The 22,571-nt window shown below is 50.0% G+C and overlaps 4 protein-coding genes across 4 annotated transcripts; 2 read left to right on the top strand and 2 right to left on the bottom strand.

The window, feature by feature from the left end:
- Positions 1-8,409: 8,409 nt before the first annotated feature.
- T069G_01904 (UDP-glucoronosyl and UDP-glucosyl transferase domain-containing protein) lies at positions 8,410-10,166 on the bottom strand (the record flags this gene model as incomplete). Its single annotated transcript, XM_056169114.1, has 3 exons — positions 8,410-8,683; positions 8,797-9,453; positions 9,625-10,166. The coding sequence occupies 3 exons, from the start codon at positions 10,164-10,166 to the stop codon at positions 8,410-8,412; spliced, it is 1,473 nt and encodes a 490-aa protein (XP_056034430.1).
- An 861-nt stretch (positions 10,167-11,027) lies between these two features.
- Positions 11,028-11,990, bottom strand: T069G_01903 (serine hydrolase (FSH1) domain-containing protein; the record flags this gene model as incomplete). The annotated part of the gene is made up of 4 exons (XM_056169113.1): positions 11,028-11,321; positions 11,396-11,494; positions 11,553-11,879; positions 11,949-11,990. The coding sequence occupies 4 exons, from the start codon at positions 11,988-11,990 to the stop codon at positions 11,028-11,030; spliced, it is 762 nt and encodes a 253-aa protein (XP_056034429.1).
- Positions 11,991-13,836: 1,846 nt separating this feature from the next.
- On the top strand, positions 13,837-20,777 carry T069G_01902 (KR domain-containing protein; the record flags this gene model as incomplete). Its single annotated transcript, XM_056169112.1, has 5 exons — positions 13,837-14,137; positions 14,217-14,601; positions 14,653-14,939; positions 14,997-19,852; positions 19,929-20,777. 5 exons carry the CDS (start codon positions 13,837-13,839, stop codon positions 20,775-20,777), a joined length of 6,678 nt encoding a protein of 2,225 aa, XP_056034428.1.
- Positions 20,778-21,744: 967 nt separating this feature from the next.
- On the top strand, positions 21,745-22,337 carry T069G_01901 (glutathione-dependent formaldehyde-activating enzyme domain-containing protein; the record flags this gene model as incomplete). The annotated part of the gene is made up of 2 exons (XM_056169111.1): positions 21,745-21,858; positions 21,933-22,337. The coding sequence occupies 2 exons, from the start codon at positions 21,745-21,747 to the stop codon at positions 22,335-22,337; spliced, it is 519 nt and encodes a 172-aa protein (XP_056034427.1).
- Between the last annotated feature and the right edge of the window lie 234 nt (positions 22,338-22,571).

The raw sequence follows: 22,571 nt of genomic DNA, 5'->3' as shown, positions 1-22,571 counted from the left end.
CGCTGAGCAAGACGGAGTTTGGGGAGATGTTGAAAAGAGGGCGAGGTGGCGGAGGTGAGTTGGTGAAGGAAGTCAATTTGGCTCGGGAGATTAAGAGAGGAAGAAGGAGTTCTCTTAAGCCGTGAAATTGACGACGGCAGATGAGTAAAGCGGCAGGCGGAGACGAGCCGATTGTTTGAGGGGATGAATAGAATAGGCAGCTTCCATTCAAATATGCGGGAGGCCGCGAAGGAATAGGAAGAAGGGGAAGAAGGCTAATTGTTCTCTTTGCTTCCCTCTATTTCGTTTGCGCAAAACGTGAATAGCAGGCAGCAGTGCGCGGCAAGGGGAAGAATAAAGGATGAAACAATAACGATGAATGACTCCAAGTTGATCCTGGAAGAAGGTGATCCGGATTCCTGGGGATTGATTGTCCGAATTGAATTCAATTGAATCGAATTGGGCCCACGGAAATTGAGTTTCGATGGGGATTGGGGGATCCTCTTCTGGCACGGAAGATGCAAAATGCAGGAACAAGAAATGGTGAATTCGCCCCCCCTCGGCAGCGGATACTACGGAGGCAAATAAAAGGCAGAGCAGGCCGTGAACAAAGGATTGCTGCTGCGGGTGAGTGCGGTTCAAAAACGGTCTGTCTGTGGTTTTTTTTTTTTCTTGTTCTGACTCGAACTGTTGCAGCCTGGCGAAGGAAGGGAGGTGCCCGAAATAAATGCACGGCCAAAGGACTTGGGATCGATGACTCTTGGGGTCTTGGTAATCGCTTGACTTGACGCTAGACAGGTAGTTCCGGCGGTAGCTTTTCTCTCCAGGTCAATCAAAAAATCAGAAGATTCACACTGTTTCTCGGCGTTGTTTTGCTTTTTCTTTCTTTTTCTTGCTTCAAGAGCAGGGGCACGCTTGCAGGGAAGCTGAGGCAGAAGCAGAAGGGAAAGAGTCAGTCAATCAGATTGCCTTGACTTCTTTTGCAGTCTGTCAGTGTTGATACCCGATGAGCAGGACCGCCTTGCTATTAAAAGCTGTGATGTGGCGGCCAGCGAGACCCTGATGCAGGCACACAGGCGCGCGCACGCCCCCCGCAAGGAAGGAGCAAGCCAAGAGACAAAGGAAGCAGCGGGAAAGGGAGGGGGCGTGTGTGTAGTGGGTGAGTACTGGGAGGTATCTCCTTTGCTCCTGCACCTCGGGGGGTGGATAAGTTGTGGGATGGTCTTTGATTTTGTTGACGGGGGTATGGAAGGGGAAGGGAGGGGTGTGAGTGGGATGATGCAGGTCTCTGGTATCTGATTCCTTTTTCTGTCTTCTGATGCCGTACAATGCTGGTACTGTACCTGTTTGTAATACCTACCAGAATTGCAGTATTTCTCAAAATCATTTACGTCTACTTTTCTAGCAATGAATTGATCACCATTGCTCTACCGGATGTGTCATATCATCCAGGCATCCGTCTACCCAAGTTTCTTTCCCAATTGATTGCTCTGGAAGCAGGCAGGAATCCCCAGCCGCAAAGCTACTACTTACCCATTCAGCTTAGCCGTGTCTCGCAGCGACATCAGCCAACGGACACGAGCGCTGATAAGTGACAAGCAAGAACGGAAAGAAGGCGGCTTTGGAGCTGGGGGGAGCACGATTGGAAGGAGCGCCTTGGGTCAGGCTACACACTCTTGCGGACGGGGGCTTGGCAAGGGAGAGGGAAGGAGGGAAGGCAGGAGGCACAGGCAAGGGGTGTGTGAAGAAGGCACAGCACAGCACAGAACAAGCACAGCACAAGCACAGTACAATATCTTGGGTCAGTTCCTACATTAAATCAAATCATCGTTGTTTCAGACGCGCGCCAGCTTGAGATCAATTACTCTTTGATTTGCTCAAGAATCCTCCTGGTGCATGAAATCGTAAAGTAAAAACAAAAAAAAAATTAGAAATCGCTGCTTGCATCTTTTTTTGTCTGCGAGGTACATACCCCCGGCGCATCTCCCGCCCGGTACCTTTTTTGGCCCAACGTGCTAATGTACTGTTCTGGGTACTGCATAAATGCCTTGCAACAACGTGGGTGCTAAAGTACCTGCCCGGAAAAAGTTGCATCATCGCATGGCGACTTTGCCTAAAGTACCTGCTAGTACAAACGCGGCGATACGGTACTTGTCGCTTGTACACGCTCACGTACCTGCCGCACACAAGTCCTACTGTAGAGTACAGCCTCATGATTCCATTGATCAGGCACTGGCTGATTATGCTTTCAACAGGCTTCATCCACAAGCCAATCCAATTGACTGATCGGCGCCCAGAAACCATTGACCTCATTGCAAATTTCCCATTGACGGCAATGCAATGCTCGCAACTTGCAACGCTGCTTGTTCGAGGCCGGTTACAAACTCCGCAGTACCTCGCAGGAAATGGATGGAGATGGACATGTACGGAGAGTTTCATTCACTTCAACGCACGCACTTTCACAACAAAGTTGCTCGCTCGCTATCACTACGCTCACCCTCCCCCCTTTTCGCGGCTCTCTTGCGGCCAGTCATGTGCGGCCTTGGGGCGCGGTCATCAGGCACACCGATCAGGCAAAAGGTGTGGCCGAATGATTTGATTTTCCGGCAGCTCCCCAACTTTGCTGATAGCGCTCTGTAGCGCTGTGTAGTGCCCTGTAGTCTGTATAGTAGCATTTGGTGGTTTGTAATTATTCATTCAACAAAATTACTCTGTATGAAGAGCGGCATCTACACTGTGAATAGCAAATGAAAACAAACAATTATCTACATGTACTTAGGCCTCATCTTTGTTGTTTCTTTGTCTTCAGGCAAATTGGGCCCTGCAAGGTGGGCTACACAGAACAGATAGATTGATTGCCAAGGGCCTGTTCTCTTCGGGGGAGGGTGGCCGGAAAGGAGGTGCCTGAGCGAGCAGCCCATCCCTGCCTCACCGCATCACAAACGACAGACCAGCCCTAAACTTTTGGTTTCAAATGGAACGAAAGAGAAAAAAAATTAGACAAGAAAAAAATAACAAAAAGCGGAGAGGAGAGGGTCAATTGACGTATGCGCATAATCATTTCCCGCTGCAATGGCGGTGGGGGATATCCTAATATGCGCCGGACTGTTGGTATTTTTTGCTTCGTTCGTTTCTTCTCTTACAAGTTCCGGGCCGGATCCAAAACATGCATCAATTGGTGGGTGGGATGCCCGTAAAGCTGGCGGCTAGAGCGTCGCGAGACAGAAAGCAAAGGAAAGGCGAGGAAACAGAAAAATGGCATGAGGGGAAATTGGATTGGACAGCGGCCAGGATCAAGTTACGAGTAATTGCCCGAACATGGGACAAGCACCCAGCATAGAGGCAAACTATTAATCATAGCATCAAGCAAGGCACAGAAACAGGCGGCGTGTAAATCAAGCCCAATGCTACTGCAAAGTGAGGTGATTCGGTTGTCCAAGGGACTTCAGCGTGGTAGCAGCGAGACGGCATGGGACACGCCTTGGGTCACGAAGCATCTGTCAAAAGACGTCAATTGCATCAATAGCACCACCCAAGATGATGAAAAAAACGGGCGGTTGACTGACTAGACGGACGGTGATGGTATGATTGATAATGGGTGGGCGCAAAAAAAAAAAAAAAGACGGCCATGGAGGGGCATCTTTTGGCGATAAAAAAAGACAAGACAGCAAGACGGAAAGGAGGGGCAATTGGTTTATCACCCCTCATCCCATCGATAAGGGCCCTCGGCGTACGAGTAGCAAAAAGCGTTCGGTCCATCTGGGTCCGGTTGGTAGGATTGGAACGAGAAAGAGGGGAATGGGATTCGAGAACGTGGAACTTGCTTGTGCCCTGGCAGTCTTCGGGTAATTGACCGCGGAGATTAACATGGGCGAGAGAAGCAAGACGTCAGAACGGATCGAAAAATAGAAGAAGAGAAATTCAAAAAAGTCTCATGCAGGGCTTGCATCTTCGCGCGGTCAATGCAAGCAGCAGACGACATGTACGACATCTCTGGCGGCAGTGGCGCGATAAGGATTCAACTCGACTCAGCTTTGGTCTGGCAGCGATTTCCTAGCAGAGCAACTAGGCCAAGGCGACCGACGGGTGATGAACAGGTGGGCAGTCGGTGGGGTGACTGAAATGGATGGTGATTGAGGATTGAGGGGGGAAGGGGGGAAGGGGGGGAGTGTCTGTTGCAAGTCCGCAACGAAAGCAACAAGTACCGCAAGACGAAGACGACGACTACAAGAAAACGACGAACTTGTGCCCAGGTTCCCAAGAAGACAAGGGTTGGGACTGACTTGACTCTGACTGACCGTGACAAACCGTTACAAAACAGCCCTGGCCCGCGCCGGACTCGAGAGTCTCGAGGAGCCACCCCCATATCTATCGGGATGGATCCATCAAAGTGCCCATCCATTTGCATATCTCGGTCAGTTCAGGTGCCTGATGCCCAATGGCCCGGACTACCTATTCTGGGCAGCAGCTAGTGAGGCAGCCCAATCGCAAGAGGCATGTCGTCGTGTTCGAAACGGCCATCCATTGTTGGCGCCGTGGAGCCCCTCCTCACATGCTACCCGTACTGTGCTTTGGCTTTTTCTTGCGGTTGCGTAGGTGTGCTTTTGGCTTGGTTTCGCGTTTGCCTTGGCGTGGACTAGTAGGATCTCGCTCCGTGAGGCTTGATGGAAACGACTGGCTGGCGCTGCTTCTTTGTTAGTTGTCACTGTTTATGCGCGGGGGAGAAACGACGAAAACGCAAGAGAAAAAACAGGAACAGGATTGGATGAGAAGATGATGCTGGTGCTGATGCTGATTGATGGCAACGAAGAGCAAAAGAACAAGAAACATGACCGCCCCTTGTGTCTTGTTGGCGCAGACCTACTGGTCTATCGCCATCCCTCCCAATTGTCGTCTCTGCGCGCGCTGTCAGATCAGAGCGGCCCAATCTCCAAGCGAAAAGAGCCCGGGCGTCTTATCCCATCCGACCTCGGTGACATGGAGGAGCCCTTTGTTGCCCATACCGTGGGCTCATACTGTAGAATACCTGTACGATACAAAGCACAAAGGACCAGCTGTTGGCCCCCCTGTATCCTATCGAAGGAGGCCACTCGGTATCTGCCTGCAGAAGAAGACGCAACGCGCATACTCGTACAGCAACAGGCACAAGCTGAAGAAGGGCAGCATTGGAAACAATTGGCCAGTAGCAGCGCGACGGCACACGCCCAATCCATTGGCCAATGGGTTGCGCCTCGGCATCCACACCGTAACTCGCGTGACTTTGTCCACCTGAGCTCTGCTCCCCCCCTTTAGTTTTATCTTGTCTCGCTTTTTTTACTTGATGCTGCTGCTATTTCGATATCAAAACACCCTCCATCATGTAGTAGTAGCACATGTTACTTGTGGAATGGGAAATGGGGGATGTGATATGCGATAGATAGAAAAAGGCAGCCGGAATCAAACATGAATCAGAATCAAATCGAGGGACTTACAGTAGCGTAGCTAGTGAGCTAGTGAACAGAGCAATTGGGAAGCAAACAGGGGGGGCGTGTGATGTGAGCTGCTGCAATTCAAGAGCATCTGGATCTGAGAAGCGTAAACAGCGTGCATGATACCGCCGGCCACTCACGCAGGACCAGCTAGTGGCACAGGCTAGTCGTGCTGCTACGCCTCCTTTCAGTAATACTGTCCACAAGAGAGTGAGTCACAAGATGGGGCTGACGAGGCATCTTAGTCTTAGCATGACGGCCACTAAAGGGGAGCCGAAGCTGCGGATTGCCTCTATCCTCGTCCCGGCCTAGTCCTTGAAGCTGCTTTCTCTTCAAGGCAGCCGTTCTATCGATAAGCTGACCCAATTCCTCTTGCTCTCTCCAGTTTTCAAAAAAAGAGAGCGAGCTACGTCACGTCAGTCTTTGCGCAGGCATCAATCATTCTGACGGCGATGGTGCTCGGCTGCCTACATTTCCTTTTTCTTCTTGATTGAACCTTGACTAACTCCTCGCCTAGCTGCGGCTGATTCAGGAGGAATTTCAGCCCTGTGCGGCTGGAATCCGCATGTCGCGGATTCGTCACCTACATTGGCGCAATTCCAGAATTTCGAAGCGTTCCTCTCTTATGATTTTTTTTTTTACTCTCGCGCGCCGCTGCCATGTGAAAAAAGAAGGGATAGGTCCCAAGCCAAGACGTACGTCAACGTCATCACAAGCGGATGCCTCTCAAGCCTCTTGGGCGGGCGGTTCGAGTCAACTTCTTAGTCCGGGCCCAGTCGGGTCTGATTTGAGTGTGGGGGAGCAAAAAGGTGCGTCAGGGAGGGGGGTGTCGTTAAGCTGAATGTTGCGACAGATGACAGCCAGACTCGCCGACCAAAGTACTGTCAAGTTCCCCCCTTCGTAAATGGCAAATGGATGGGATGAGTGGCACAAGGGGAGAGTCGAGTTACAAGGCGAAGCGGTATTGCTGCCGATAAGAGAATGGAAGAGAGAGAAGGGGGGAAATCCAATCCGACTGATTCCATCCATCAATTGGCTTTTGCCCCTCCAGGAATTGAATTGGGATTGGGGATTGGGAGTGGGCTGGTTTGGAATGGAAATGGATTGGCACGGATTGGATTGGGTTCGGATCGGATTTGTCGCGGCTCAGCCATGATTATTCCTGTCCATCAGCTTCGTCATCGTCTCTCGTCAGTCTGACTCTCGCTTGACCGATCAGATCAGCCCGCTTAGAGCTGGTTTGATGTTTGATTAGATTTGATTGATTGATTCCATTTGACTGTAGAGAAGCACCGCGCGGTTCGCACCACAAAGGAGCAAAGGGGGACGATCCGGCCTGACCGGATCTGCCATTGAGCCCTTTTCATCTCCCTGTTCTGTTCCTCGCATCAACTACCGTGCTGCTGCCGTCGTACTTGTACGGATTCGACAATTTGATCACCACTCTCCAAGCTCCCGGGAGGCTTGATTGATCAGCAACCACGGGGGGCTTCTTGGAAGCCAAACCAGACAACATCCCTCCAACCCTCCCCCAGCCGGCTCGTCCAAGCTTGCAAGCCCTCTCCGCTAGTGCCCTCAAGGGCCATGCCGCCCATGACACTATTATCCCGCGACAGCCCGCCGCATGACACCCCAAAAGAATCAAAATGGGGGGCGTGGGAAGAAGAAGACACACACAGAGAGAGACAGAAGAGAGATGGAGCGAGCGAGCGAAATTCCCCAAGATGCTGTCGCACTGCAGAAAGCAAAAACCCACACCTATCGCACCAACATGGTGAGGGAAGCGCCCGCCCGATTGGATTCTTCTCATCCCCCCTTGGGCACGCCAATACGGGCCGCTTGCGCGCGAAAGTCATTCCCGCCCTCCGCTTCTGTCTGCCAGATTTGCTGCTCCTGCTCCACGCGAAGCTTATCTATCGCAAGCACACGAAAAAAGAGGGCTGCCAGGATGCGACATCGTGACAATGCCGGGTGATGGAGCTGATCAGGTCACGGGCACGCTGTTTTGGAGCCATCGCGGGGGTTCTCGAGCTTCTGGGTTGCAGTCTTGAGCCATTGTGCGTGAGACATGCTGCGTCATTGATTCGACCATCTCGTCTTCTCGTTTCGGCTCCGAGATGCCATGATGCCAGATTTTCGATCGCAATTGGCACATGGCCATGGTCTTGCGGACCAGAAGCTCCCAATCTTCCCTTCCCTCCCATCCCCCCACGGAATTCCCTCGGCCTTGTGGGAATAAATCCCCGCGCGCCTCTGCAAGTCGGTCGTGCTCCCGCTTCTCAAATCTCTTGTTGCCGTGCTCCCCCTTCTTTCTCTTCTCGCCCGGACAAGGGGATACGAGCGCCATGCAACTTTTGCATAGCCGCCGTATGCAACAGGGAAGCCCATGTGGCTGGAGGGGCCTTTGAAGGCAAGCCAGGCTGGGGCGCAGATCAGACGTGCTGCTCGACTCGCATTAATTAAGGCACAGATCTAGGGTGTATTCTTTCGGAATAGGCATAAGATGGGCGGGAGTAACGGAGTCCTTCATCCAATAAGGACGTTGGGAATGCTCTGCTGTATTCATCTCTGCCAAGAAGAGTCGTAGTTTCCTTTGTGTTTCGTGATCGTAGAGTTGGCCGTCTGCTAAGAATGTGGGAGATGATAATGACGAGAAGCTTGGCAATGCGGTAGGGATAACTCACCAAGATGCGCCGTAGCATTGGTATGATTTCCTATTGTCAGCCACATGTAATCCTCACTGGGGCAGTTGATCAAGAGCAAAGCAACAACCAAACAAACAAAGGTAAAGCAACAAGGGCGACAACGGCCACTTTTATTGAACTAAATTCCATTATGTTCATTTCCCGATCCATTGATATTCGCATGGCAATTCACCAGCCATAACATCCTTTGCGTTCATATACCGTTCCAAGATTCCCATAGGGCATAACAGCCCCTCTTCAGCCTGCCTGAGCTTGGCTTACATCTCGCACTCATTCAGAATGGCCATAGCAGCACAATCAGCACCGCTGCCGTTCTGTTTGCAAATCTTCTTCACAGCCAAGGCATTTGCCTTGATAGCCTTGGCCTCATCGCCAACCAAGACGTTGAGAAGCTCACGAGAGAGCTCCTCTGCAGTCCATCGAGGCTTAGAGGTGGGATTGCCGCAGCGGCCGACACCGAGACGTTCCACGCGTTGGGCATAGTCGTAGCAAAGTCCCCAGACAGGAAGGACAAGCTGCGGGACGCCGCTCCTGTAAATTGTTTGAAAAGACATTATTGGTCAGTTGAATTCGTCCAGATAGAGGGAGGGACTATAGTGGGCGAGTTGTGGGAGGATGCTTCCAAAGCGAGAGATTGAACTTACACAATGGCCTCGTTGAACGAGTTGGCTCCGCCGTGATGGACCGAGCAGACGACGTTACCGGTGCGAAGGATAGAAACAGGTTCAGGCTGAACCCAATCCACAATGCGGACGCGATCATGAGCAAATTCCTGACGAAGGATTTTGGCAATGCTGCAGGTCGGTTCATAGACGGAGTAACGACCCTTCTTCTTCAGCTTCCAGAGGACCTGCAGACGGCCCTTTTCAGCCTGGCGGTTAAAAGTGTCGATGACCATCTTCAAGGCCTTGGCAATCTCAATAGCCTGGTCCACGGGCACCTTGACGACGGCTCCCATGTTGACGTAGATGGTTCGTCCATGGGCAAGCCACTCTGCAAGCTTGGCGTCCGTCTCCTCAAGGGGCTGGCAGCGACGAATGATCGGGCCGCAAGGGATGACGTGGGAGGGGACCACGAGAGGAAAGTCCAGCTCTGGAAGGGAACCGACCAAGATCTTGAGGCCCTCGGGACGATTCTTGAGAAGATCGAGGGGACCTCGAAGAATGGTATGGGCAGTCAGGTACGACTGCACCTCCTTTCGCTGCGGGTCATTCTTAATGGCCTTGGCAGTGTAGAGGGAGAAATGAAAGTTGAGAGGAACCTTGCTCCATGGAACAGGATACTCAAACTGGGAGAAGAGCCTGGATGGTTTCGTTAGCCAAAGGCAAAAAAAGAGATGAAGAGGGTAGAGATGAAGAAGGTAGAGATGAAGAGGGAAGAGAGTAAGAGGGGAGAGAGGAAGAAGGTAGAGATGAAGAGGGAAGAGAGTAAGAGGGGAGAGAGGAAGAAGGTGCTTTCAAGCTAGGGCTTACGCAGGAAACTTCCAGAGGCCAGCCTTGCGAGGCTGCTCAGAGGCCGCAAAATCCTTGATCGAGTTGGGCCCAAGGCACACAAACTTGACCTCCAAATGGTAGCAGGCAGTCAAGCCCGCCGACATGAGGCTGTCGACGACGACCAAGTCAGGATTCAAGTTCCTGATGATGTCCACGATGGAAGTGAAGACGTCTACCATCTGGCGTCCGGTGTAGGGCATGATCTGAGATGCATAGGCACGGATGGCGCGCCTGGTTTTTCTAAATCCAGGTGGTCCAGCGAAGGGCTCAGAGATGCTTCCCTCATCTTGGGTACGGTTGAGGAGTTCCTCGATGGCTTGATACATGGAGATGCCGTTGATTTGATGATAGATGACGCCAACAGGGAGGGCATCATCGTCAAGGCCAGAGAAGGTGGCGAGATGGAGATCCAAGCCAGGATCAGTCTCGAGGAGAGACTGGGCAGTGGCGAGGAAGAGATCGAGCTCGCCACACTCGACGTTGGTGATGAGCAGAATACGTCTGCGGATGAAAGGGGCCATCGTGATGATCTTGACTCAGGATAGCCTGCTTCGTTGGGTTGGATGGTTTGGAGAAGAAGAGGGTTGGCAAAATAGAGGTTGGGTGGAAGTGGCAGGAAGGGGAAAGATTTCCATCTTCCAGTTGTTGTGGCTCGACGTGGTGAATTGATAGCAGCTCTACAGGTGCTTGGCACCTGGCCAGCCCTCCTCACTTCGCGTTCACTTTCGTCTTGCATTCGAACAGGGGGGTAAAGACGTGTGCAGATAGAGATGCTTCCTTTGGCTCTTCGCTTCTCTTTGAATGTTTCCGTCTAGAGGGGGGAAAAAAGCTGTTATACTCTTCCAGTCTCCCGGATTTGCATTGTCTCAATCTCTATTTTTGTCTCAAACTGTTGATCGATTTGGTCCCTAACTTGGTCGGCATCCTCTCCTCCTCCTCCTCTCTCGTATCTCCCAAACACAGGGTCAAGACGAAAGCAATTAAATACCTACAGATTTACAAATGCGAAAACAATTGTTGAATATCATTGTGCATTAAAGCATTCATCTAGCTGAAAGCGCCCAACTCTGATGTTTCCACGCAGGGTGCATCCCTTGAGATAACCTCGAATACTGAGGATGCCGTTTCCGGACGAAAGGGATCAAAAAGCTACTACACTTCCAAATCACGCCAAAAAGATATTTCCCCACGATATTGTCAATCAGAAACGGCCAAAGCGGCCGCCTAATTTGCTGCTTTCTCTTCAGAGTTCTCTGCGCCTTGGAGAACGCGGGAAGAGCCGTGCCACATTGTGACATCGGAGCTGCATTGTGTAAGCTATCCCGCTTTATAATCACGACACATGCGTAAATCAAGTCTTGCTCAGATGCATATAATTTCAACTAATGACTAAATGCTGCAGCTTGATCAAAAGTCCTCTCAATCGTCTCTGCTAGTTCCTTCACCGTCAGCTCGTCCCTAGGGACTGTGTGTCCCTTGCCATGATCGAACAAAATCGCCATGTCCTCATCGCACATTCCATAAAGTGCAATTGCTCCATGAATGTATGGATCGTTACAGCCTACGACATGGCATGTCGGTATGTCAATCATTTCGTCGTGTTCATCTGCAAGCAGCGTCTGAACACGCCCATCGATGATGCGGACAGGAGGCCAACCCGCAAAGAATATGGCACACTTATACCCAGTCAGCAACTCTTTATGCATAACTCAGTTGGAAATACATGCAAAAGAAAGCAATAGTATCGAACCTTGATGCGTCGAGGACGGCCTTGCTCCCTAAAAAGGCGCTGCTCTTCAAGAATCAGTGTGGCTGCCACTGTAGCGCCTTCCGAGTATCCAAGGATCCCCTAGTATTAAGCCACATCAGTTGTAATACTGCGTATCATGGAGAGTTCTTAAACTCACATCAATCTCCGGGTCCTCATCCAGAAGCTGCAGTAGTCTATCCAAGGCCATTGTCACAGCTGGGGTCGTAAACTGCTCCTTATCCGCAATCAGCTTTCGCATCGTCTCTTCGGGAGATTCTCCTTGGGGAAGATCCCTGATCCTGACAATTATCTTCTCTAGTTCGCTCGTGCCATCAACATCCATGAACCGGTATAGAGGTGGAGCGCCAAAGTAGTCGTCAAAGCCCGCTGGGGGGGTTGCCTCGGTGAAGCCATTGATCCATTTGAACTCTACACCAGTTCGTTGCGCAGCGTCGGTGAAGATGCCGAGCTGAACTTTGAAGGTCTGAGCCACAAAAGATTAGTACACGTAAGAATGAAAGGACATTAGTTTGTAATCACATCTTCAACTTACAGAAGCACTGCCAAAGGCACCGTGGAGACAGAGAACTTTCATGATGCAAGAGATATAATATGTGATACCGACCCGACTTATTGCAAGCAAACTCCCCAGTAAAATGGGAGTGAATCAGGAGGATATTTTTCCCACGGAATTTATTTCGCTCTGTGTAGCTAGGTCTTTTCCTGGCCTCGGGAACATGTGGACCATATCAATGTCCAATTTAACTCATATTACCTTGACAGCTTCCATCCCTCCATTCCGCATAGGAGACGAAACCGGGGCAGCACAAAGCGGGAGCGGAGACGCCGCGTCGAGACTGAGACATTCTCGCACGGGCATATCGCTTTCAACCCAATATTGACGGATTCCATCGCTCGTAAAATGATTTATGCACTGTACCTTGCACACTGCCTTTTAAAACAATATTTGCGTCTAAATTTTTGGATGCAATGCCCAATGAGAAGCAGGAAGGCATCAAAGCATAAATCCCAACAAGCAAGACATGAAATTGTAACAGATAAGAAAGACATCAGCTCAATGTGGCAATACTGTCAATAACTCATCACGAAGCCGCAGATTGAAGCCGTCAAATAAGATTGTTACACAGCCTGACGCAGCCAAGCGCTCGACCTGAACCCGTATTTCGTAAAGAGATGACACGTCTGGCCGCGGTATATGCCAAGCTTTACCGGTTTACACAAAGCCCGAAGCTGTCATTCTGACATCTCCTTTTTTCCCCCTCCTCAAGGGCCAACCCTATGCCCTTGGTAAGATGTCTCGGTATTGTGGTTTTCCGGAGTATAATTGCCGAAGTGTAGGCAGTAACAGGGCAGGTTGGAGCTCTTCCCTTCAACAACGCCCGATAGCTCAAAGACATTTGTCGCAAATTGATAAACATAGTTTCCCTTGTTCCCCATTTCAAAGCTGATAAGGGATGATAAAATGACTGCTCAGTCCTAATAATACTTTGGAACATTGACAATGCTTGCGAGGGACAATGAGCACCTAGTCGCATCCATTGATATTCTGTCTCTTGTATGTAGCCGCAATTTCTCTGGGGGTTGCACTGCATCTAACATAGTAGTACTTATCTCAGGAGAAATGAAGTGCAATTTCGGACACTTTCATACTCGTTATTTTGCATGTGCCAACAGCAATGATGCATGTCGATAGTCTGATTCTCCGTGAATACGGAGTAGTTCCTAGGATTGATAAATTGAACAAGCTCTACGCTCTGTCACTCTGTCGCCCTTATTCGTTCAATATGTTTCAAAATGCGACCCAGTAGCGGCACAATATGGATGTCTTATCCACTGTTGGTTGGAGAATATCTGGTGACTCGATGCATGCAGCAAATCAGGGGCCAACGGAAGAAATGGCTGAGACATCCCGCACACGGACTTAATGATATCCGTATCTTTTTTTTTCTCTCTCTCTTTCATTTGCACAACAACAAAAGGGATTGTATTCTCAGAAAACGTGGCTTTATGACACGTCCAACAACACGGCTTGCTTGTGTTACCGACTGAGTGATTTGGGTGGTCAGTGGCGCCCTGCCTCGAGGCCGCAAACTGTTCATGTTCATAAGCCACGCCAGTTCTTGCTGATGTTCACGGAAATTAAAACCCTGCCGTCATGAAAGTGGCGTCAAGGGTCCCTCTTTCGCTGTCCAATGTCTCTTCTTTGGTTACGTTAGGAGACTTCTCTGCCAAGCCGTAATTTGACCCCGTAGAGTGATATCAAGATGGATCCCAGTATTAAACCAACCCCTTCGCACATCAGTTGCTTTCACTTCGTTCTCCTCTCTTCCTGAACTTTGTGGGATGTATGGAGTAAGGTTACCACGCAAACCTCCCTTCACATTCTCAGCAATTTGAGATAGAGGATTCTCTTGCACATCATGTCGTCCTCAAATCAAGACATGGATCGGGAGCGCCCGATGCCCATCGCCATAGTCGGCATGTCCTGCCGTCTGTCGGGTGGTATCTCAACACTTGATGATTTCTGGACCATGTTATCGCGCTCGCGTGATGGCTGGCGACCTATTCCTGAAGAAAGATTCACCCCCAAGGCGTATTACCACCCGGACCCCTATAAGAAAGGAAGCTTCAATAACAAAGGTGGATACTTTATGAATGGCGATTTGTCGAACTTTGACGCGCCTTTTTTCCATATAACAAAACAAGAGGCTGAGGCTATGGGTATGGATTTCCCCTCTTCCTATGTAGTAGAACACCTTGTTGCATATGTAGATATCCAAACGCTCACGCTTGCTTGTAGATCCTCAACAAAGACATCTTTTAGAATGCACGTATGAAGCCCTAGAGAACGCAGGGATACCTAAGAATACCATTTCTGGTAGTAATATGGGAGTCTTTATTGGCGGCGCCTCTTCAGATTATCGGCTTGGCACATTAAAAGAACTTGATCAAGTACCCATGTATGATGCCACTGGCAATCATCAGTCCATCCAGGCTGGCCGCATCTCTTATTACTTCAACTTGCACGGCCCTTCTTTTTCAGCAGACACGGCCTGTTCATCTGGCCTGTATGCACTACATTTGGCAGTGCAGAGCATCCGGTCAGGAGAATCGGACTCGGCTATTGTCGCAGCGTCCAACTTGCATCTGCAGCCTCACGATATGATTTCCATGTCATTACTAGGGTCAGTAACAATATATCATCAAGTATGCGAGTGACTGTTAACACATCGCAGACTGTTCAACGAACATGGCAAGACTTTTGCTTTTGATCACAGGGCAAAATCCGGCTTTGCTCGAGGCGAGGGCACAGGATGCCTTATTCTCAAGCCTCTCCACCAAGCGCTCAAGGATAAAGACAAGATACGCTCCGTCATTATAAATACCGGCACGAACCAAGACGGTAAAACCTCAGGATTGACGAATCCCAGCGGTGAGGCGCAGGAGCGTTTGATAAGGGAAGTATATGCCAGAGCCGGCATCTCCCCTGAGGACACTGGCTACGTTGAAGCCCATGGAACCGGTACGAGAGCCGGCGATCCTATTGAAGCCAATTCCATATATCGCGTGTTCGGAGCAGGCCGTACAAAGCGCACGCCATTGTATATGGGCTCTGTTAAATCCAATGTTGGCCACTTGGAAAATGCAAGTGGGATTATATCCGTCATCAAAGCGTCCATGATGCTCGAGAAGGGCTTCATTCTTCCCAACGCCAATTTCGAAAAGGCTAATGAGGCGATTCCTCTCGATGAATGGAACATCAAAGTTCCAACTAGTATACGACCGTGGCCTCGACACAAGCGCTACATCAGCGTCAACAGCTTCGGTTTCGGAGGCTCCAATGCGCATGTAGTGATGGAGAAGGTTCCCTTCTCGCTTATTGACTCTCCTTATGACACCCAGAACGTGATCCCAAGGTTATTCGTCCTATCCGCTCATGATGAGGGCGCCGCCAAGCGAGTGGTTGAAAAGCTTGGTATCTACATTGAGCAGCATCCAGAGGTCTTTCAGAAGCGATTGGGTAGAGATATGGCTTATACACTTGGTGAGAGGAGGTCACATCTGCAATGGCGCATCGCCATTACAGCATCGTCATGCAGTGAGCTTGCTAATGCGCTCAACGGCGTCGGTGCCACTCCTATGGTAGCTTCGAAAGAGCCAAAAGTGGCATTCGTGTATACCGGACAGGGAGCGCAGTGGGCAGGAATGGGCAAGGAGCTGATGGAGAGCCATCCGATATTTGCCAATACCATCAGCACATGTAGTGACTACCTGCAGGAGATTGGTGCCGAGTTCTCTCTTTTGGATGAGCTAGCCAAGGGAAAAGAAGAATCGCTGGTCAACGAGGCACACATCTCGCAACCAGCATGTACAGCGATTCAGCTCGGCCTCACAAAGCTCTTGGAGTCCTGGGGAATCACGCCGTCGGCCGTTATTGGTCATTCCAGTGGGGAAATTGGAGCTGCCTTTGCTGCTGGTGCTATTAGCCTTGAGGATGCCATGTCTGTGGCCTACTGGCGTGGTAAAGTTTCCTCAGAATTGAAGCTCAAACACCCAAATCTTCGAGGTGCCATGTTGGCTGTCGGCGCTGGGGCCCAGGAGGTTAAGAGCATCATCAAGACTAAAGGGCTGCAGAACATCACCGTTGCCTGTGAGAATTCTCCAAATTCCATTACTGCTTCTGGAGACGAAGAAGATATCGACAAGCTTGCTGCAGAATTGGAGAGTCAGAGCACCTTTAACCGCAAGTTGCGGGTGACAATGGCATATCACTCAGCTCATATGCAACTAGTCGCGGATGATTACAAGACCGCAATCAAGTACATCGCAGAGAATAATACCTCCGGTGTCGAGTTTTATTCGTCTTTACTAGGCAGTAAACTCAACTCCTCGACATCTCTTGGGCCGTCATATTGGGTTGACAACCTTACCCAGCCTGTGCTCTTCTCTCCAGCTCTCAAAGAGCTTTATCAGGGAGTAAAAGCAGATGTCATTATCGAAGTTGGTCCTCATGCTGCCCTAGAGGGCCCAATCAAGCAGATTTTGAAGAGTATCAGCCCTCAAGCCGCAATGGGAGTAAAATATTTACCGTGCCTCATTCGCAATCAGCATGCGACCTCCACGCTTTTGGATTGCGCGGGGAGCCTATTTGTCAAAGGCCACCCCATTAGTTTTAGGAAGATCAACCATCCTGACGAACGTATTCGATTGCCTGCTGTCGTCTCAGACTTTTATCCGTATCCTTGGACGGAACATAAGTACTGGTTTGAGCCTCGTTCATCCAAGCAGTTGCGTCAGAAGCCGTTTAGGCGCCATGATCTCTTGGGTCTCTTGGAAGATTCATATAGCGATATTGAGCCGAAATGGAAGAGCACCATTTCAACAGATGATGTTCCATGGCTCAAGGATCATCGAATGCAGTCATTAGCCACGTTCCCACTAGCAGGCTACATCTGTATGGCTGTGGAGGCGGCGTCACAACGTGCACAGTTGCGAGGTATTCCGGCTGAGCAAATCGATGGTTTCCGCCTTCGAGAAATTCAAGTCTCCAAGGCTCTCATACTCGACGACGGTGCTCCATATGAGATGGTATTCTCTCTGAAGCCTTATGCTGAGGGTACAAGATCCAACTCTAGTGACTGGGATGAATTCCGCATCTCCTCATGGACCTCAACCAGAGGATGGTTGGAGCATTGCAGTGGCCTCGTTGGTATCAAAAAAGCCACTTCGGCCAACCCAGTCTGTGATGGATTACTGCGCGCCGCTTCTATTCGTCGCCAGCAAATTCAGGGCATGAACTGCCATCAACTCCCCATGGATGCCTTCTATTCTGAATTGGAGTCTCGCGGGGCGGGTTACAGCGGAGCCTTCAGAATCTCGTCAGATGCTGATATGAAAATGCACGGACAGTACTCTACTGCTTCTTTGACTGTTCCTGATACAGCAACTATAATGCCGGCATCTTTTGAGTCAGCATCCATTGCGCCTGCAGCATTTGTGGATTTGTTGTTTCAACTAACATTTCCAATACTTGGCGCGGGTTGTGGCGAAATGCCTTCTCTCTTCATGCCGTCCGCTGTCAAAGAAATGGAAATAAGCAGTAAGTTGCCTAGCAATCCTGGCGACCGGGTGCAAGTTGTCGCTCATGGGCGTCCAGACTTTAAAGCTCCTGGGCCCGTCGACTTTTTTATCGATATGTGGTATAAGGATGACGTTGAGCCTGTGGCAAAGATCAATGGTTTTAGGATGACACCAGTGAACGGCGACATTGATGAGAATGCAAGCCCGCGATCCATCTGTTATAAGGTACAATGGGAATCCCTTGACAGAGCCAACGAGATGTCGGAAAGCAGCAACAGCCAGAACGGCCAGAACGGCCATGCCAATGAGGGAAATGGTGCCAAGAATCATATAAATGGGCATCACGATACCCCCCAAGAGACTTCCGAAGAGGTGAACGGCAATGGTGTGGCAGGTAACGGCAAGGCGACCAACGGCGAGGTTGCAGCATCCAGTCTCAATGACGGCCTAAGTGATGCCGAGTTTGTCCTAATCTCTCATCATGATGGAAGTAATCCACTCGTAGGAGCCCTTCTGGATCTCCTGGAATTGCGGACAGCGAAACGGCCACAGCTTGTTGACTTTTCCAACGTCATGCCCGAACCTAGTTGCTGCTACATCTGTCTGACCGAAATAGACAAGTCACTGTTTGCCAATATGACCAAGAAGATATTCGAACAGATGCAGAATCTACTCACTACCTGTCAGTCTATGCTCTGGGTAACCTCTGGAGCGTATAGATTTGCAGATCATCCAGAGGGCAATATTTCTCAAGGGCTCCTGCGCACAGTCCGTTCTGAGGCAAACAAGGCTGTAGCCTCTCTCGACTTAGATCCCCATTCGAAGCTTGATGTGCGGGATACCGCCGAGCTCATTCTTCGTGCCGTTAAAATTTCTACTGCGATGCCCGAAGATGACACTCCCGTAGACTACGAGTTTACGGAAGAAGGTGGCAAGCTTATGGTTCCCCGTGTGGTCAAGCAAGATGACATGAATCTTGCCATCTTTCACGACACTGAGGCTTCAGCCGCGCCGCCCTACTTGCAACCGTTTGAACAATCCGGACGACGACTCACAGTTGCTGTTGGCACTTATGGCGCCCTTGACTCTCTTTACTGGAAAGATGAACATGAGACACCTCTGGGTGCACACGAAGTTGAGATTAAAGTAGCGTGCACAGGCATGAACTTCAAGGATGTAGTTATTGCAATGGGCCAGGTTGCTAGTCCGTACCTCGGTGTCGAATGCAGCGGCACGATATCCCGCGTCGGCTCGAGTGTTGGTTCTCTGAAAGTTGGCGATCGTGTTTGTGCCATGTCTCTGGGCGCCTACAGCACATACTCTCGATGCCTTGCGTCCAGTGCCGCTGCTATCCCTGATGATATGAGTTTCGAGATTGCAGCATCAATTCCTGTTGTATACTGCACCGCCTACTATGGTATCGTGGACCTTGCTCGACTGGAGTATGGAGAAAAGATACTGATTCATGCCGCAACCGGTGGTGTTGGACAAGCAGCCATCCAGCTGGCGCAGATGATTGGCGCAGAAATTTATGCCACCGTTGGGAGTGCAGATAAGAAGAAGTTCCTGATGGATACGTATGGCATCCCAGAAAGCCGTATCTTTTACAGTCGAGACGTTTCGTTTGGTCCGGCCATGCGGGAGGCCACTGGTGGCCATGGAGTTGATGTGGTGATCAATTCGCTTGCAGGGGATCTTCTTCGTGAAACATGGGAATGCCTTGCACCGTTTGGGCGCTTCATTGAGCTCGGAAAGCGGGATATCACAAAGAACACAAGACTCGAGATGGCCAAGCTTGAGTACAACTGTACGTTCAGCTCAGTCGATTTGACACTTGTTGCAGCAGAGCGGCCCAAAATCATGGAACGCACATTTGCATCCGTCATGCGCCTCCTCGGAAACAAGACGGTCAACCCCATCGGACCCATCACATGCGTCAACATCCAAGATGTCGAAGGAGCACTTCGCAAACTTCAAAGCGGCAAAACGACAGGAAAGTTGGTGGTAACGCATAGTGGCAAAAGTCAGGTCAAAGCCACACATCCTGCGCCTCGTTCAGATATGCTAGAGCGCGACGCAACATATCTGATTATTGGAGGAACAGGTGGCCTCGGACGCTCAATCACGAGACGGATGGTCAGGCGAGGTGCTCGTCACATCATCTTACTTTCTCGGAGAGGCAAAGTGACTGATGATTTGAGCAAGCTGAAGAAGGAGAGTCGGAAGCTGGGTGCTTCGATATACGTTGTGCCTTGTGATGTCGCAGATGAAAAGAGTGTCCGAGCATTGGTGGAGGAGCTGCAAGAGGATTTACCTCCAATTCGAGGCATTATCCACGCGGCCATGGTTCTCAGAGTATGTTTTCTATCCACGTCCAGCACATCACGTTGATGCTGCTGTTGATCGAGTTTATCGCTAACTGATATCCTAGGATGTCCTTTTCGAGAAAATGACCTTTGAAGATTATGAAGCCGTCGTTAGAAGCAAAATTTCCGGAGCGTGGAATTTTCATAACGCGCTCATCGATACCCCTCTCCAATTTTTTATTGTCCTCTCTTCTGTTGCTGGCATCGTGGGCAACCGAGGTCAGGCACACTATTCTGCTGCCAACACGTACCTTGACGCTCTCGTTTTGCATCGACGCCGCAAAGGCCTAGCAGCCGCATCAATCGATCTTGCCGCAGTCGAGGGAGTCGGCTATCTAGCTGAAAATGCAGCCAAGATGTCCCAGGTCATGAAGAACTTGTCTGACAGTACTGTAGGTGAGGCGGAGGTATTGGCATTAATCGAATCTGCCATGACAGGCAAAGTCGACTGCTTCTGCCAAGGCCAAGTAATTACCGGAATGGGCTTTGATAACGCATCGTCAATGCCGTTTTACGCCACGGATGCGAAATTCTCTCACCTCCGTGCTGCTCTGCTCGCTGCATCAGGCGACGCAGATTCGCCCTCGGGATCTGAGAATTTGTCTATCGGTCAGCAGCTGCGAAAATGCACCATTGCCGAAGAGGCTCAAGAGATTGTGGCACATGGCCTTCGAGACAAACTTGGCGCTATTCTGATGCTGCCTGAGGAGGTGATGGCGGCACGACAGGGGAACACTTCCATCACGGCTTTTGGACTTGATTCATTGAACGCCATTGAGCTGCGGAATTGGATCGGAAAAGAGCTGCAAGCCCATTTGCAGGTGCTGGAGCTGCTTACCAGCGGACGTGTTGCTGATTTGGCAGGGCTGGTGCTTCGAAAGTCGAGGATCGAGGGAGCGTGGACGGAGAAGTGAGCGTGATTCGGTCATTCATTGTTCTGGTTCTGTCATAATGTGAGGGCAGTTTGGTCAGTCTCTTGACGTGTGAAATGGAAGATGATTAATATGAGGGCGGAAGATTCCTCAAGTCTATGAATGAATACCTGCTATAGTCATGGGTGGTGGTTTGAATAGTTGGTGATTTGAATAATTTGAAAGAGTTCAAAATTGCCTTTTTCTCTCATGGTGAATCATCGCCACCTCCACAACAAACCTCGGAAGTCGTTCTTGCCTCTTGCCCAATCGCTCGCAAAGATAACGATAACGTACCTCGCCTCATGCATCTTTCTAGACTTGGCAAAAAGGATCGGTGCTACCGGATAGGGTTCCTTTCGCCTCAAATAGAAATCTATAGCCGATCTATAATCCAAAATAGTAGTCTAAACAAGTGCCGAAAAGCCAAAGACTATTTTCCAAGATGCACCAAGATGACCAAGACGCTGAATCAGGGAATTTCTGACTGCTGGTCGCAATCGATTAAAAACGGATTGGCGGTATCTTCCGCAGGCGCTAAACCCACGTTGGCCAGAGTTGCCAAAAGGGGAACTGCCGATGTACCGCCCCGCTTACGTACTCCATCCTAGCCTTAGTAACGGAGCTTCCGTTGAGTCTTGCGCTAATGAGATCATAGGCGTCAATCTACCCTGTGAGACCAGAATTACTGAAAAAGGAAATGGAAGAGAAGGCCGAGGATAGACGATAGTTTGTAATGTTGAGTTTTTTTATGAGACATTATCGAGATTTGTATTGATATTGAAAGTAGAGATGAAATTTTGATGGCTTCGTAAATAGTATATATAACCTCGAGAGTTCTTGAGGAAGATCAATCATCTCATCACTGCACCAACAAAACACACTACAACACAAACACAACATACAAGCATCAAACTTCTAAACAACTTTACAACTTTCTCAGTAAACAAACAACAAAACATCATCTATCATGGCCTCCAACGCTGGTTCTTATTTTCCCCTTTCCGGTGTTGCTCGAGACGGCTGGTCATCTGAGACCGAAGCCACTGCAACCTGCCTCTGCGGCGCTGTGCAAATCGTCTTTGTAAGTTCAACAATATTATGACTCTTGTCTTAAACAGAAAGTTGTATATGCTAACATGACTATTCAAAATACAGCCTACTGAAGGCCCTGGTCTGGTCAACACTTTTGTCTGCAACTGCTTCGACTGTCGCAAGGTCACCGCTTCCATGTTTGCCTCCAACTTCACCGTCGACAACTCCTACATCAAGTTCGTCCGCGGCCAAGACAACTTGACCCGCTGGGGCCAGGACAAGACACCTACTTCCCGAACTGAGATGTCCAACAGCTTCTGTACGACCTGCGGCACCCTCATGTGGCGCCGAAGCGCCCTTACGCCTCACCTGAGCTTCATGAGAATTGGCACCGTCGATGACTTCAACCTGCATGAGACTAAGCTGCGACCCCAGAATGAGCTTTTCACAGACTCTCGTGTTAGCTGGTTCCACGGAGTGGACGGAGCGATCAAATTCTCGGGTCCTTTTAAGACGTCGAACATCTAGAGCTGAGGATGAGATGCGGAAACGACCCATCTTGGTCAATTGACTAGAGCACAATACTTATAGATAGATACATGGATGAATAGACACTGGACTTCTCTCTCGACTATTTCGTTGCACAATACTGTGGCTTTCCCAGCGTGACATGTCAAGGGATGTGGCTGCTTACCAGCCGCACTCTCGTTTTAAGCATACCGTAGGCCGCCAAGATAATGCATAGGCATAGAGGGTGAGTGT

The sequence above is a fragment of the Trichoderma breve genome, chromosome 1 (genome assembly GCF_028502605.1).
Source record: "Trichoderma breve strain T069 chromosome 1, whole genome shotgun sequence".
Lineage (NCBI taxonomy): Eukaryota > Fungi > Ascomycota > Sordariomycetes > Hypocreales > Hypocreaceae > Trichoderma > Trichoderma breve.
Note: the sequence above shows the minus strand (reverse complement) of the source record. Positions and strands in the feature narration are given on the sequence as shown.